Source organism: Camelina sativa, chromosome 1 (genome assembly GCF_000633955.1).
Source record: "Camelina sativa cultivar DH55 chromosome 1, Cs, whole genome shotgun sequence".
Lineage (NCBI taxonomy): Eukaryota > Viridiplantae > Streptophyta > Magnoliopsida > Brassicales > Brassicaceae > Camelina > Camelina sativa.
Window position 1 is genome coordinate 9,579,079 of NC_025685.1, and position 16,149 is coordinate 9,595,227.

Consider the following 16,149-nt stretch of genomic DNA (forward strand, 5'->3'; position numbering starts at 1 on the left):
AAAAAAAAAAAAAAAAAAAAACAAGGAATCAACTAAGCCTTTTAACAAAGACGAAGATTGATCAACAATTAAGGGTTAGCTAGTGTAAAGAACCTGTATAAAGATCAAAAACTCAAAGAAACGAAGATGGTTGGAAAAGAAGATGTCTTAATATGGGCCTCTGGTTTTATTTGGTGGTCACGCGGAGAGACATGTAAGAATGTGTGTTAAGGCAATTGCTAATTTTGGAACAAAAGAGAGAGTTTTCATATTTGTTTCTTAACTAAAAAAACCGCTTCGATTATTTTCGAAAGGTAACAAACTATTTACTTGGTCGATTCCAGCACAATATGGATTCTAGTTCAGCTTCATTTCATAAATTTTGACTTTTCAAGAATAAAGCGAAATATGGATTAGTATTAGTATAAGATCAGTCTAATAGATTTTAAGAAATTTAAATCATGTATATATATATATATATTCATATGTTTGTTAATTTTTTGGTTCAGTTTTTATTCGATAATAGTTTTTGAATTATATTATTATCAATTTTCGATGTACCTAGCTAGAAATTTCTAGCTTGAATTTACCAAACAAAGTTTACATATAGTGTGGATTGCTCATTGCCATTGGTTGTGGGTGTATATCTCAAGAACTAGTGTGGGTGATGAGATAAAATTTCGTTAGAAAATGTAGCATTTACAAAACTATTTTAAAATAAGTTATGCTAATCAGGTTCAAGGCATGAGAGCCCATCCAATTCGACCCGACTCCTAGATATATAGTATACAGTTTAGTCAAAGAGTTTTGGGCCAGGTCATTTTGAGTCGGAATTATTTTCATTTTTCCCCCACCAAATGCAACCATATAATAAATATCTTTATAAGATGGTCAGTAGTATGAGACGATAAATTGTCCACTAGGCCACACTGACAACACGAACAACAAAAAACAAAGAACACTAGCTAGTCTCACCATTTTTATTAGATCTTTTTTTATTCAAAAAAAAAAATTAGAGTTTCTTACACTTTCTTGGTGTTAAGGTTCATTTCAGTCTTGACAAAAAAAAAAAAAAGGTTCATTTCAGTAATGCTTTTCTTTTTCTCAAAAGAAAACAGAAATAGAAATGGAGGAAAGATACGGTTTTCTGTTATTTAACATCCCTATTTATTTCTAGTTTTGGCCCCTTTTATATAATCCAAATTTTTATGGTTTATTTATTTATCCCATTTATATTCCTACGTTCATTAATTTATTTTGCTTCTCTTTTTTGGCTAAACGCGTGTGTGTGTGTCCTACCGGGTCGTCTCTTTTGAGTCAACTTGTAATATCATCCAATCAACAAAATCAAAGAATCTATATAACATCTTCGTCATCTTTCAAACAGCAAAACAAAAACAAAATCTTGAAAACAACAAAAAAATGGATCAAGATCATGACACAGAACGTGGAAGAAGCTGTTGTGGCTGCTGCTTGAGCTTCATCTTCACAGCTGGTCTCACCTCTCTCTTCTTATGGCTCAGCCTCCGTGCCGACAAACCCAAATGCTCAATCCAAAACTTTTACGTTCCTGCCCTCAACAAAACCCTGAATTCACGAGTCAATACCACTCTCAACTTCATGGTTCGTTGTGACAATCCAAACAGAGACCAAGGAGTCTACTACGACGATGTACGCCTTACCTTATCCATGGCCAACACGACCAAGACCAATTCCTCTGCTCCTCCTGTCTTTGTTGGTAACTACACAGTGCCTAAGTTCTATCAAGGACACAAGAAGAAGGCCAAGAAGTGGGGTCAAGTTTCGCCGTTGAACAACCAGACGGTTTTACGAGCGGTTTTTCCTAATGGGTCGGCGGTTTTCAGGTTGGATCTGAAGACTCAGGTGAGATTCAAGATTATGTTTTGGAAAACCAAGAGGCATGGGATTGATGTTGGTGCTGATGTTGAAGTCAACGGTGATGGAGTTAAAGCTCATAAGAAAGGGATTAAAATGAGGAAGTCTGATTCTTCTTTTCCATTATCAAGAAACTCTTTCCCAATTTGTGTTTTGATGAATTTGCTAGTCTTCTTCGCCATTCGTTGATTGAAGGTCTCTTGAATTTTATTTTGATTTTCATATTGCTGATTTTTAATTATTGACTCTTTCTATCATGAGTTTTTTTTGTTGTGTGTTAGTTCCAGTTTCTTCATATTAATTCGACCAATGAATCTTTTATTCCATTTGTTGTTTTTTGTTTGTTTCAACTATGTATTAGTTCCCATCAACCAAATTCTATTTGAAATCCAATTATCCATTTTTAAATGTACAAGATTCAGTTATATATATGTTGAAGTTCATAGGGTTATGTTGAGGCTTCAAATCAATAATAAGAACGTACGACCAAAAGAATGTACATAATAGAAATATAACAGTGAATATATATAACCGTTCATATATGGAAAGGGAACACTGCACTAACGAAAATTTTATGTAGTTATTTCAAATAAAATATTTACTATAGATCATTTGATACTTTTATTGTCATAACAATAAACCATTTATGTATATTTTTTTCTTACAAAATTGATCGACCAAAGGTCAATAGAAATCACGTTGCTTCATAGAAGAAAAGGGGATATTTGGATAATACAATATTTTGGGGGTTGTTGTTATCTTACCTCTTCTTCTTTGTCAGTACGGCAATAACTTAAATTACAAGTTAAAATATTAAACCAATCGCATCGTAGAATAAACAAGTGTGCTAAATATATATTTAGTATGACTTCTGCTTTGGGAATAGTCCCTAGTCTTTGTTAAATATCAATTTTGTTTGTGCCATGAAAAGTTAAAATCTACTATATATCTTTCTCACTGTATTATAGTGACCATTACTTTGTCGAGATTTGAGTTTCAACAAGAATCTACATAACATCTTCTTCATCTTTCACCAAAACAAAAAAAGTATCAAAATCCTGAAAACAAAAAATGGTGGATCGAGAAGAAGAACTTGGAAAAGAAATTTGTAGCTGCTTCTTGAAGTTCATCTTCACAGTTGGTCTCTCTTGTCTCGCCATATGGCTCTATCTCCGTGCCGGCAAACCCAAATGCTCAGTCCAAAACTTTTACGTTCCCGCCCTCAACAAAACTCTGAACTCACGTGACAATACCACTCTCAGCTTCATGGTTCGTTGTGACAATCCAAACAAAGTCCTAGGAATCTACTACGACGATGTCCACCTTACATTCTTCACCACCAACACGACAACCAAGTCCAACTCCTCTGCTCTTGTCTTTGTCGGTAACTACACAGTGCCTAAGTTCTACCAAGGGCACAAGAAGAAGGCCAAGAAGTGGGGTCAAGTATTGCCTTTGAACAACCAGACGGTTCTACGAGCGGTTTTGCCTAATGGGTCGGCGGTTTTCAGGTTAGATCTGAAGACTCGAGTGAGATTCAGGAGTGTGTTTTGGAAAACGAAGAGCCGTGGGATTAATGTGGGTGCTGATGTCGAAGTCAACGGTGATGGAGTTATAGCTCAAAAGAAAGGGGTTCAAATGAAGAAATCTATTTTGACAAAGTACAATATGACTGACGAATGGATTGTTGTTGGTGCTGATGATCTTGGTGGTGGATCCGAAGATCGTAAGAAAGGGACTAAAATGATGAAATCTGATTCTTCTTTTCCATTATCAAGAATCTCTTCCCCGATTTGTGTTTTGATGAATTTACTAGTCTTCGTTACCATTCATTAAATGGTTCATTGATGGTCTTTAATTTGTAGTTTTGTTTTTGTTTTGATTTTCAAATTGTTGTTTTGATTAGTGTTTTTTTTGTCGTGTGTTAGTTAAATTTTCTTCATATTAATTAGACCAATGAATCATTTATTCCATTTTTTGTTTTTGTTTTAACTATGTACTAGTTTTCCCATCAACCAATTCTATTTGAAATTCCATTATCTAATTTTAAATGTACAAGACACAATTATATGTTGGGCTTAATCAGTGAACAATGAGAACATGCCACCCAAAAAAGTGCATAAACAATATAACCGGTTCAAGTATGGAAAACGAACATCGCGTTTACGCTTTTTTATGTAGTTATTCCAAAAATAATTTACTAGAATTTGATATTTTTACTGCCTATAACGAATAAATTTATTTACATCTCTATTTACTGCTTAATCATTGATGTGCTTTTATAAAATTGATCGACAACACAAGTCAACAAAAATGAAATGCTTCGTAGAAGATATATGTAATGTAATGTAAGTGGATATTGGATGTTGGATAATGTAAGTGCTAGAGCACGGGTTGAAAATCAATTTATTTTTATTGTAATTTTTATATAAATGTAATTTATGTGATTGTTTTTTAAAAAAAATTTGGATAAAGCATTATGCAATAAAATCATATGATAAATATGATAGCTTGAAAAAACACACTTATGTTGTAAGTTTTAACACACCTATAAGTGTCTCTAACAACAAAATAGGTGCTTTAGCACGGGTTCTAATCTTAGCTCTAATACACCATGAATTTTTGTAGGGTTTGAAACGGTTTAGCATTGTAAACTGAGAAACCATTGTCATTTTTATATTTTTGTGAATATGTATTCTGGTGAAAGGAGATTTGCATGTTTTATATTGAAAGTTTAGAAGATTGTCGTTAAGATTTGATTTTTAATTTCAGAATAAGATCTTGGAGATGTGATCATCTTGCGTAGATTTTATTCCTTTTTTATGCTTCAGAGTATATTTTTATTCTCTTTTAAAAATATATTAACAATGTTGTATAGCAATCAAATCTGCCGAAAATTAAATTTGTAATATTGTGTTTTTAGATGTTTGGAAAGAATGTGTTGTAGCTTACAAATCTTCCGAAAATAAAGTTTGTACGGGATGATACAAATTCATTTAACAGTTTGGAATATATTCTCTAGCATGATTTTCGGAAACAATTAAGGTTGCAACCAGTTATTATTTTGTCACCAATTAATATATCATTTAATCTATAACCTATTTATAATCAACTTATAAAAATAATAAAATCTACAAAATAATGTTGATTGTTGATTTGCCTCTTCTTGTCACTGCGACAATAACTCCTACAAGTTCAAATATTAAACCAATAGCATATTTCTGAATAAACAAGTGTGCTATATATAAATTTTAGTATGACTTCTTCTTTGCGAATAGTCGTCGGTTAGTCTGTTAAAAATATCATTTTCATGAAAACTATACTTACTATATATCTTCTTCACAAAACACTAGATTTGATTTATATTTCTCAAAGATGCGCTATAGTCTTTTTCAAATATTTTGTTTCGATTATTGTGAAAATTGTCATTTGATTACTATAAAAGTTGTCATTCTCAAAGTTGACATTGATTACTATAAATGTTTACAAGCAATGACCCTATTTATCTACTACATCATTTTCCTATCTACATCATTGTATATATATATATATATGCCTAACCCCTGAAACTGCCGACATTCGTAAAAAATTGCATTCTTCAAACGTAAACCAACTCGGTTTAATATGATATAATTTGATGTAGTGAGAAAAAAAAAATGGTATAATAGCAGAAAATGGCACTGATTAGGTTGTTTTGAGCCGAAAGGAGAACTCAAAATCAGCACACTAACATATCAAAAACCAACAACAGGTGAGCCATACCATATATAGCAAATAAAACTTTGTTTAGAGACAGCACCCACGGCTTATCATTAGTATCAATGAAGCTTTAAGTAAGGAACTGTATAAAACCAAGTTTAAAGAAAAGGAAGAGGAAAAAAAGAGACAAACAAAAAAGTATTAAACCCCAAACCAATATGACAGCTCCTGAGAGAGAAACACATAGCCTTCCAATTCAACAATCTCTGCATCAGATACTCTTGCTGTTTCCTTCTACTTGTCCTACACCACCATTACCTGATTCACCAAACAACAGACCAAAGCGGATTACATGGCAAACAAAGGAAGAAACACAATATCATTCATACAAAACTCAACTTACATGGAAGAATGCTTTCGGTGAATGGGAAAACAGCAGGATTCACAAATCCAGTACGAGGGCCCCTTCTCTTCCTCCAGATTTTAGTCTCCACATCATATATACGCCAGTGTGTCTCATTCACACATACGAGCTTGTTCTTTAATGAAGTTACAGATAAAACCAGTTCTTCATCTCTGATTGGAGTATCAATCGTCAGTACAAGGTCCCAGCTATATTTCTCACCTTCGTCTTTCCAAACCCAAATATCCATCTCGCCTAGATGTAGTACAAGCAATGCGAGAGATCCTTGAAAAATGAGCAGATGGGTTGCCTCTGTGATCTTGTCTTCACCCTTTAGACCATCTGAATGCTCAGGCAAGTTTATAACCTCAAATCTCCCTTCCAAATCCACTGAGAGGATTTCACCTGGCTCATCTAAAGATACCAGCCAGTATATTGTACCTCCAACAAAAATATGACCAGTTATGTATGGCCTAAGACCAGAACGCATAGGAACACAAGGCACATAGCCGATGTTTTTCCAAGAACCATTGCTGGACGAATACACCTCACATTCATATGCTAAAGCGTAAACAACTTGACCTTCTCGAAAATAATATCCCTTTGCAGTTACCTTTTCTTTAGGAATTTCCTTTCTAACGCAGTATATACGGAAAATTCTATAGTCACTAATGTCGGAGCCATAAGCCACTCCAACACTTGGCTCAATCCCAAATGAGGGTCTCCCTTGGGAAAGAAGGAGAGTTTCCCTCGTACAAGGGTTGCATATCCATATCTGCAGATCACAAAACTTGTTTTCTACGTCTTCATCACAAATCGTATTCACGCAGCAAATGATTCCGTTATAGGTTGAGATCATGTACATGGACTCGTCATGGCTTCTTTGAGATGGATCAACAGTGTTGAGGAGGGAATGTCTAAAACTCCTTGCATCCATCGAATACAACTTCATTGTTGTCTCCATAGTATGACATACTATGAATGATGGATTCTTTCTTGATTCAGCTAACTGCAGCTCTGCAAGGTACTTGCTAATTTTCTTACAATACCGGATAGATTTGACAGAGACCCGAGACCGCACGTCAATTGCATCTACGGCACTCATCCGCTTGATCCGCTGAGAACGAGTTTTGACCATTTTCTGTTTGCTTTGTTGCTAGTGCTCTGCATCAACAAAAAGAGAAATGATTAAACACATAAAAGAGACTCAAGCACAGATATTTCTGCAACATGAATGCGTATATTTGTGACTGTATATAGCTCTGAATAAAAATTTGACTAGCCGGCATGCCCGCAAATATATTCAATCACAGCCAACAAAGGATACATATTAACAGTTGATAGTAATGAACTAATGATTTACTAGGAAATTGTTTTACCAGCAGAGTAACTAACTAATACATGCACTGACTATTGAACCCTCTCTGCAAAGAACATAAAGTGCATTGATATGATCTGAGCATTCATATTCATATAAACCCCACAATTTAGAGCATGAATTTCTAGAAACTTGCTTACATATATACGCATTCAGGTGACAATATTAAAGAACAGAGAAACGGCAAACAAAGCAACCTTTGGGAGAGAAAATGAGCTTCTTGATTGTGCCATTTCCCAAATTGCACAAGGATCGGGAAATGCAGATTCTATGTAGTGGAACAATCAATGACTAGCAAAATGCGCATCTCAAATGCAAAAATGGCGAACAATCTCAAAGAAATGAAAGCATCGGAAACAAACTGTTCCAAGAATAGATGGCTAATCATAGTCTATTCACACCTGACGAAAGTTCCATAGGCAACAATAACATATACAGCAAAGAGAGAAAGGTCCATAAAACAAAAGGAGAGGAAGAAAAAAAGAGCTTTTCCTGGAAACCAAACCTGTGACAAAGCAGCTGATGATGATTCTTCCAACTCTTGAGACTCATAATCTTGCAGAGAAAAAAGTCACAAAAATGATCCATGAAACTAGTAGCATTTAGCATGCATGACCTGTTTTTTTCATAAAAAGTGAGTTTTTTTTTTAGTTCTTTTCATAAATGGAACAACAAATACAAACATCAAATCATAAGAGATAAAAAAATATCAATTCTATTCTGATTCCCGTTTATGTGCACCATCAATCACTAAAAATCTTGTAACGCTTCGAACATGGTTCAGTTACCTCCCCCTCATAAGTAGAAGATAACGGCAAGAGATTCCGATGGCAGGCAATTAAAACCCCAAATTAGGTAATATATTTGCCGGTTTCATCACTCACTCTTTTTTATTTTGCGGGTTTTTTTTTTATTTTTTTTTTTTGGAAATCGAGGAAATATGAAGAACACGTGTTTTGAGACGAAGATGATTTCATCTCTTCATATAATTCGGTGTCAACTACAGTAAAACTTCTAAAAATTAATAATATTACTACCAAAAAAATATATTAATTTATAAAAATTTTAATTTCTCGATAAATTAATAATTATGAATTTATAAAGAAATTTTCCTAATTTGATAAAAAAATATTAAAAATAAGTTTTAATGGTTATAACTAATATTTTTATAAAATCAATTACAATGAAAATAACAATTATCATGTTTTGACGATATCACTCAAAGATTTTTATACAGTAAAAATATCAAAAATGAACTCTAATAAAAATTAATGTGTCGATATATGCATATATTTGGATAATTCTATATAATTATTAATTTATATTATTGATGGGACTATATATTTACAAAAGATTTTCAAAAAAATTATTATTTTATTATATTATCAAATAGTATCCAGAATTACACTAGTTCAAACTTAGAACCAAAAAAAATTATTAATTTATAGAGATTATTAATTTACTAAGTATTAATTTATAAATGTTCTAATTTTATTAAATATTTTAATAACCATATTAACAAATAGTTTTATCGAGAACCAAGGTTATTTAAGTTTCGGTACGATTCTCACAAATTTAACCGGGAAGAAAAAAAACAAAATTTGCTTCTTCATCTGTTGAAAATGGGCTTAAGATAATTTCGGCCTTAATGAGAGTGACCTTGGAGATGGGCAAGAGTTTGGATGCAACTAAATCCGTTAAACGTCACCGTTTTGTGATGCTTGCTTCATTTGGTCACATTAGCTCTCGAGGATGAGATATGAGAATATGAGATATCTATCATCAACAAACAAGTCTGCTCTATTCTCTTTTAATTTTGTCGACTGCTTTGAGATTAAAAACATAAGAAGATCACTACTGATTCTCATTTTATAACATGGAAAGTTTAGCATATACATCTTGTTCTTATATATAATCAGTAATGTCTTTTACAAAGTTGAAAAATCAAAAGATTATAACACAAACCATAATATCTTAATAGACCTGAAAGGAAATGAAATGTTAAATTATCTTCGGATAACATACACATATATCCATGTCACCCCGATTGTAGAACAATCAATATTGATAGAGATCTTCAAAGAATAACCAGATAGGTAATATCTGTTATTTGGTCTTCATCTTCTTAGATGATATAGATATTGAAACAACTTCATAACTACGAACATTTTTTTCAAATCCACGGAAAATATCATTTTTCAGGGATCTCTCGCATTGTTTGTTCTACATCCATGTTACATGGATATATGGGTTCGGAAGGAAGACGACAAGAAATGGAATTCTTTATTCGTCACTTCATCAGAGACAAAAGATATCATGTACGTGCAAGTCTGAGATGCACATGTCACATGTTGCAGAAGAAAAAGAAAAAAAAAAACTGTTTTCCCAAGTTTAGGATTCATGGAATGATTTTGATAAAAGACTATCTTTCTTGAGAAAAATGATTTCATATATATATGAAAATAGAAAGTTTCTTTTCATAAGAATGTACAATATGTATAGAATATATTCTTGGCTTGGAGGCTACTCCTATTGTATCATATATAAAGTTTACGTGATGAATACAATTGACCAAGGAGATTTTCCCTGAAACCAATTTATTTTAAAATATCACTTCATGCACCTATTTATATTAGAAATTGTATCTTGGTGAAATTATTCAAACATATATTCAATAGAGTAAAGGCCATGTATTCAAAAGTATTAAATTTAAATAATTGACATGAACGAATTTTTAAAAGGACATGTAATTACCAAAAAAACAAAAAAAAAAAAACAAATTATGCACCTATGTAAAATTAAACTGCGTCCGTGCATTTTGACTAAACTCTTCATACACATATTAAATTTAGTCAAAGAATTATGAACTTGGTANTTTTTAAAAAAAAAAAAAAAAAAAAGTTACATGCACCTAGTTAAATTAAAACTATTGAGTTCATGCAAATTGATGATATTTTCCAAACATAGCTGATATAATTTAATATATTATAGATATTAGATACATACTTATCAAAATTCATTTTTCTCCCCTATACATTTATTTTTTCAAAATATGAATTAATCTAGTTTGTATAAGACTAAAGGCACGCATGCAAGCTACAACAATTAACTATACTGATTTTAATAAGCTATGTTTGAAAAACTCAAAATAAAGAATGATTTTTTTCTTTTAAGTTTTTAAAACGGGTCTTCAAATTTGTGAAGAATTTCCACAGATTCTTGGTGAACCAAATTTACTAATCCACAAGTAAGATTTTGGAACCGAATCATCCATCACCCATGGGATGGGGACACCTCAATCCACATCTTAAAAAAGAAAAACCCTATCGACCTTAAAAAGTTCTATAAAAAGAAAAAAGGATTAGTTTTTTGTTTTGTCTTTGAGACTAGCTCCATAGAATTAATCAGCCGTCGATCCGCTGGAAGAAGTAGACGTAACCCATGTCTTTAGGTGGGTCAGTCGAGATACCAACTTTGCTGTCATTGAAAATCACCCAACGACCTTCTTTCAATATGTGAGCCACGTAATGCCCACAGTGAACTGATGTTCCCATGTGACTTACTATTCCAAACAGCTTGTATTCTGCAGTTAAAGATCATATCCTTAGAGTTAGAATTATTCTCGTGGAAAAAAAACACTAAGATTTGTTTTGCAAAATGAGATTGAAAGACTCAAAAAGGAGGGTTTAAGAAACTAACTCCCTCCTCCATCTGGTAATGCACTTTGAGCCGGAGTCTGCGCTGAATTGCTAGAGGAAACATCCATGTCTGAAACAGATGCATTAGGGTTGTTGAATATCCAGTCTGTTGCTTTCTCAATATCTCCTCCCTGATTAAGAAAACCAAAAAAAAAGAAGAAGACAATTTCAGTGACCAGAGTAAAGAAAAAAAGAGCCACGCAGAAATGCAACTAATTTGCTCAAAAGTGTTATACCGAGGCTTTAAGTGCCCTTCGAGCAACATCTTCAGCAAAACCAAAGGAGAGTAAGGTATCAACGCTCGATTGATCAACGTCAGATGTTTGATGTGAGATCGGTGCATCCATGTCTACGATACATAATGCCTCATCATATTAGAAATTGGTCTCCAAACGTAACATAATATAGTTTTATGAGTGAAGTTGAGCCTCAACTACAAGACTGGTGGAACTATTTTCAATTACCTGGATCATCCATGTGAGAAAGTAACCAGTTCATTGCCTCTTCAACCCCAGCATTGGAAGTATTTATGGCAGCTTTCTGGCAATGAAGCTGGTTAAATCCCATTGAGACAAGCTGTGCAACTATCTCCTCATTTGCCACAGGCTTCGCTGATTCCATCACTTCTTCGGGAACTGTATGAAAAAAAAATCCAACATCCAACAAAATTAGAGGGAGAATTACAAGTTTTGTTTATCTGAAAATATAATAAATGAATGGAGAGTGGACAAGGAAATAAAGAATAGAACACAAAGACTCTAAAACAACTATGACATGCAAAAGAAGAAAAAAACGTAATCAAATTACTGAAAAACAACCCAAATAAGTAGCTAGTGAATGCAGTCTAAGAGAAGCAAAACTCCTGTGTGAATTAAAAAAAACGCAGCAGACATGTAGTTTGGCTGTTAAAATTCCAGCAAAATGTATCTGCTTGGAAATGTATTTTAAGTGATTTGACGAGTAAGGATGATTCATTACAGCCATGGTGTACAGGATGCAACAATACACAGACTTCCCTTCTTAGAAAGTAACGGCCATGATAAAGAAACCGTTTAAGGTATGCTGGTACTTTTAAATGATTAATAAACTGAGTGCTAATCCAAGATAAGTTCAAAAGGCTAATAGTCATGACATTCGAAAAAGTAGCACTGAGATCGAAACAATCAATAAATTAAGTCAATCATTATTTATGTGAATTATGAAACACAATTCTTGTAATAAATTTAACGACGTACCGCCATCTGGCAACAGTTCCTCCCCAGGTTGGAGTCCTTTGCTACGCATGTGGCTGATATCAATAACATCCGGAACATCAATGTACACATCTGCCTCAGCAAATCAAGAAAAAGATAATAAGTATTTATATACAGGACCAGTAGGGGAACATTATAAGGAACTGTGTATCAGAAAGAGACCAAGTTTCTTTGGCACCCAGCCTTCCTCCATAACAAACTTCCGCATGTGCAAAACCAAATAATCTGGGAAAGATGTCAAACCAGTAGTCCTGCATGAAATGGAAACCAAAAATACACCCTTAAAAACTTACTTTCATTTTATTCTTGGTGCACTTGAATTCACTCAGCAAAAAAAAAAATATATCATACTTGATAGCTGTTGTCCTTCCCTTCAGAGCAGAGCTATAATAATCCTCAATCTGCTCTGATGATACAAAATTTGCTAAACAAGCTTCTAAAGGAACTCGTGGTCGTACGATTTCATCACTTGCCCTGCTGAAAATAAATATCTTAGATAAGCAGAGATACTACGAACATATTAAACTTGAGTCAATTAACTCACATATCATTTTCTTCCAATCCTTTTCCTGCTTTCTGCTTGTTTAAGGCTTCTAATTCATCTTGATCACCAAACATTCAGCAAAACAAAAACAACAAAATTAAGAAACACACCAAATCATATAGGAAGGGGAACAGAGACAGACAAACAGGTTTTACCTTTATTAGTTGCCTCATGCAACGGAATGTTCAAAGAAAGAATACAGTCATCCCTCTTATTATATGAAACCTTTCCAGATGAACAAAGGATCTTTTCTTCTATCCCAAACTTGAAGCTCCTCGAGGGGTCTAAATCTGGTGTCGTGCTGTTGGCACGCTCAACCTTGCCTACCATATAGAGGAAAAAATCAAGAGCATCCTACGATACAGAATGGTGCTAGTTAGTGTGGAAACATAGAAAATTTCGTTGACAGATGCCGAAAAGAAGCATCATACAAATACAAGTACGAAAATAAACAAAACTCTGAACATTTAAGAAGACATGGTTTTCACCTGCTGTCTCATAGAAGAGAATTCTGCGTGGCTCGCAGCAATTACGTTTTTGAACATGCGAGGAGGTATTCCCTCTTGGCTCTATTATCGATTGAAAACAAAGTGAAGTCATCAGAAATCAACACAAGGGTGATATGCAAAAGAAATTGTGGCCATTCACATACATATATTTATTCAAAAGTCAAACAAAGGACTTCAAGCATTTGTTGCTAGATGTGCTGGACTGTGTTTATTTACCACACAAGGCACAAGTCATACCAAAAATGAAAGCCTCTAAGAGTGGAAAATGACTAAAGATGAGGAACTACCATAAAACCCCGGAAAAAAAATCACTAGAATAAATAGATTGATATGCTTATAAAGCTCTTGATCAAGCAACGGTTTCTATTGAAAGATCAATAACGAATCTAATCATCATATAGAATAAGAATCTTACAGCATCTCCAGTTGCAGCATCCTTCTGCAATCAGAAAAATGGCAAAATAAATGTACTGAGGCCCCAGGAGGTGGTTTAGATAATATTTATGTATGCAAGCAAAAAAAGTTTCCTGATATAGTCATACCTGTGTTGCAGGAATAGAGTACTTCCCAGATAGTAAACCATGTCCAAGCTTTGTTCTGCAGCCAACAGTGTAAGGAGTAGGAAACAAATATGCAAATTGCCATGCAATTGTCCTCATGGAAGCCAGATTAGAAACAGGAGTGCAGAGAAAAAAAAAAAACAGAAACTAAGGCATGTATCATGCAGATACAGGGTATGCACAAATATAATCTTAAAACCCTTTCATCAATACAGTGTCAAAAGTTCAACCACATGATTTCAGAAAGTCCAGAGCATAAACGTAGTAACAATTGTTATAAAAATAACTCACAATTGCATATTGAGGTCCAAAGTTGGATCAGCAGGAGCCATCTCAAAAGCCATCTTTAAGCTCTGATGTGAAAAGTATCTGCAACAATCTCAGAACCAAAAGTTACTATAGTGGATATAAGGAGCAAACAACCTCTAAGTTATACCAGTAAAAAAACAAGAAAATATGGGCAATGGCATCTACCTTGAAATAAATGAATGGGTAGAGAAAACAACTTGCATCGTAGCTGCCAAGTAGCAACTGGCAAAGGAAATGAAATGGGCATAAGACATCAAAAAGGAAACGAAATCCCTGAAAAAAAAAATCATTACAAAGAGTACCTGTTCCCAAGATTGACAAGTCCGGTATATCCAGGTCCAAAAACTGGTACCAATTCTTTTCCATTCTCTTGTATACGGTTCCAATCAAAATTTGTATTTTGATCAAGTTCTCTTTCAGCAGTTGTCATTTCAGTCTGTGAACATAGTAGCAAACATCCCAAGAAACTTAATATTGTTCTGATGAAAGCTGTTCTATCAGTATAGGATATCTTTTAGCAAAGAAGATGATCAGTCAGTATAAACTAGAAAACAAAGACAGGTGAACTATAAAACCTATGTTTTGGGAAATGAAAGCTCATGCAGCAAGGAATAGTGAGAGAAAAAAAAACGTTTAGTAAATGTTAAGACGTTCATGACGCAACACATACAAGTTATTAGACTGCACGCGTGAATGGGAATATTGTCTCAAAACAACCTAAAATTACGTTCTCCAAGTGCACTATGCAATAACACCGATGCGAGTCTACTTGCTCTTGGTAAAGAAACATTTAGCCACATACATATTCCACATAAGTACAGTTGTTTAGTGGAAATTGATACTGAAGGAAGAAATGAACACAAGACATAAGCATTTTATTTCACCCAGCGCTTGATCAATGCGGCACAGGAAGGTATCTTACAAACCATAGCGCTCAAGAAAATAAATGAATGCGTGACATAAGCTTTCTAGTACAATCATCACATGCCAATGCGACCCAAGAAGGATATCTACACAAACCATAGCACTATGGGAATACCTAAGCTTGAGTCTCTGATAAAGATGCCGTATACAAAATTCATAACTACAGACAACAACAATATAAAGTGCCAGACAAGATGCAGTCTTGACTTTTATACTTTAACAGAACCATGATTCATCATTACTAAGTACTAACCTTTTGCATCGACGAGAAGTCTATTCCAAAATGGGCCAGATGCTCAGCCAGGAGCGGGTCCAAAACACTGTCATCTTCCGGATATGAATATACATCTGAGTTGCCAAAATATTAGCAATCATTAGTGCTGAAGAAATCAAAACCCATCCAAAGAACATAATAAACCACATGTATCAACAACAAAAAAAAAAAACCAAAGTGATGCATGAAGTCCCCCTCTCCGGCCCAAAGAGAGAACTATCTACTGATATTAGCCATACACAACAGGGAAGTCCGGTGACTAATCTGGTTCTATGAGTAAGGGATTCAACATCTTTTTTTCAAAGGCACAGTGTAGAAAATATACAACATCAAAGCTCTGAAAGCTCCAGCCACATGCAATGAATCATGACATACTAAAAAAGGTATCACCTACATGATGGCTTTGCCTTAAGGGCAGATATCAGTATTTTTGAACACATATGTAAAGCGGCTAAAGAGTACCAAGAAACTTTTCAAAAAGGCCAAATCTAATATCACAAGTCTTTACATTACTCAGAGGTAAAAAATAAAGACATCCACAACAGAGTGAACTAAAACTAGATATAGGAAACAAGATAGCTTTACCTGCTGCTTCCAAGTCAGCTGTGATTGTTCCAAGCTTTACAGCAAGAGGGTAGGCTGTCTCTTTGTAGTGCTCAACTGCATGGTTGTTTCCACCAGTTCCATCCCAGTTTTTTCTTCCACAGAGAATCATTCCATCGG

General features: G+C 34.1%; 4 protein-coding genes across 8 annotated transcripts in view; 2 read left to right on the top strand and 2 right to left on the bottom strand.

Moving 5' to 3' along the window:
* LOC104785574 (protein NDR1-like) lies at positions 1,339–2,212 on the top strand. Its single transcript, XM_010510819.2, has one exon. The coding sequence runs from the start codon at positions 1,402–1,404 to the stop codon at positions 2,062–2,064; it is 663 nt and encodes a 220-aa protein (XP_010509121.1). The 5' UTR covers positions 1,339–1,401; the 3' UTR covers positions 2,065–2,212.
* Positions 2,934–3,711, top strand: LOC104705930 (protein NDR1-like). The gene has a single exon (XM_010422032.2). The coding sequence runs from the start codon at positions 2,947–2,949 to the stop codon at positions 3,709–3,711; it is 765 nt and encodes a 254-aa protein (XP_010420334.1). The 5' UTR covers positions 2,934–2,946.
* LOC104785583 (F-box protein At5g07610-like) lies at positions 5,628–8,248 on the bottom strand. 3 transcript variants are annotated; one of them, XM_010510830.2, is made up of 4 exons: positions 8,144–8,248; positions 7,861–7,971; positions 5,978–7,141; positions 5,628–5,892 (listed from the first exon to the last, which is right to left on the bottom strand). In XM_010510830.2, exons 3-4 carry the CDS (start codon positions 7,113–7,115, stop codon positions 5,846–5,848), a joined length of 1,185 nt encoding a protein of 394 aa, XP_010509132.1. In that variant the 5' UTR covers positions 7,116–7,141; positions 7,861–7,971; positions 8,144–8,248; the 3' UTR covers positions 5,628–5,845. The 3 variants fall into 3 exon arrangements, with proteins under 3 accessions (XP_010509132.1, XP_010509141.1, XP_019082701.1); XM_010510839.2 differs by having other exon boundaries at positions 8,097–8,248; XM_019227156.1 differs by lacking the exons at positions 7,861–7,971; positions 8,144–8,248 and adding an exon at positions 7,553–7,852.
* LOC104785598 (ubiquitin carboxyl-terminal hydrolase 14) overlaps positions 10,551–16,149 on the bottom strand; it is a 7,030-nt gene continuing 1,431 nt past the window's right edge. The window contains exons 5-21 of one of the 3 annotated variants that reach the window (XM_010510851.2): positions 16,012–16,104; positions 15,406–15,500; positions 14,531–14,664; positions 14,394–14,450; positions 14,211–14,288; positions 13,902–13,956; positions 13,775–13,798; positions 13,339–13,419; positions 13,006–13,204; positions 12,851–12,908; positions 12,658–12,780; positions 12,469–12,557; positions 12,289–12,378; positions 11,518–11,688; positions 11,290–11,402; positions 11,055–11,184; positions 10,551–10,938 (exon numbers count right to left, since the gene is read on the bottom strand). In XM_010510851.2, the coding sequence (XP_010509153.1) occupies positions 10,760–10,938; positions 11,055–11,184; positions 11,290–11,402; positions 11,518–11,688; positions 12,289–12,378; positions 12,469–12,557; positions 12,658–12,780; positions 12,851–12,908; positions 13,006–13,204; positions 13,339–13,419; positions 13,775–13,798; positions 13,902–13,956; positions 14,211–14,288; positions 14,394–14,450; positions 14,531–14,664; positions 15,406–15,500; positions 16,012–16,104 (1,769 nt within the window). In that variant the 3' untranslated portion in view covers positions 10,551–10,759. Of the gene's footprint in view, positions 10,939–11,054; positions 11,185–11,289; positions 11,403–11,517; positions 11,689–12,288; positions 12,379–12,468; positions 12,558–12,657; positions 12,784–12,850; positions 12,909–13,005; positions 13,205–13,338; positions 13,420–13,774; positions 13,799–13,901; positions 13,957–14,210; positions 14,289–14,393; positions 14,451–14,530; positions 14,665–15,405; positions 15,501–16,011; positions 16,105–16,149 lie in introns of all 3 variants that reach the window. The other 2 variants (XM_019227160.1, XM_010510860.2) reach the window with 2 other exon arrangements.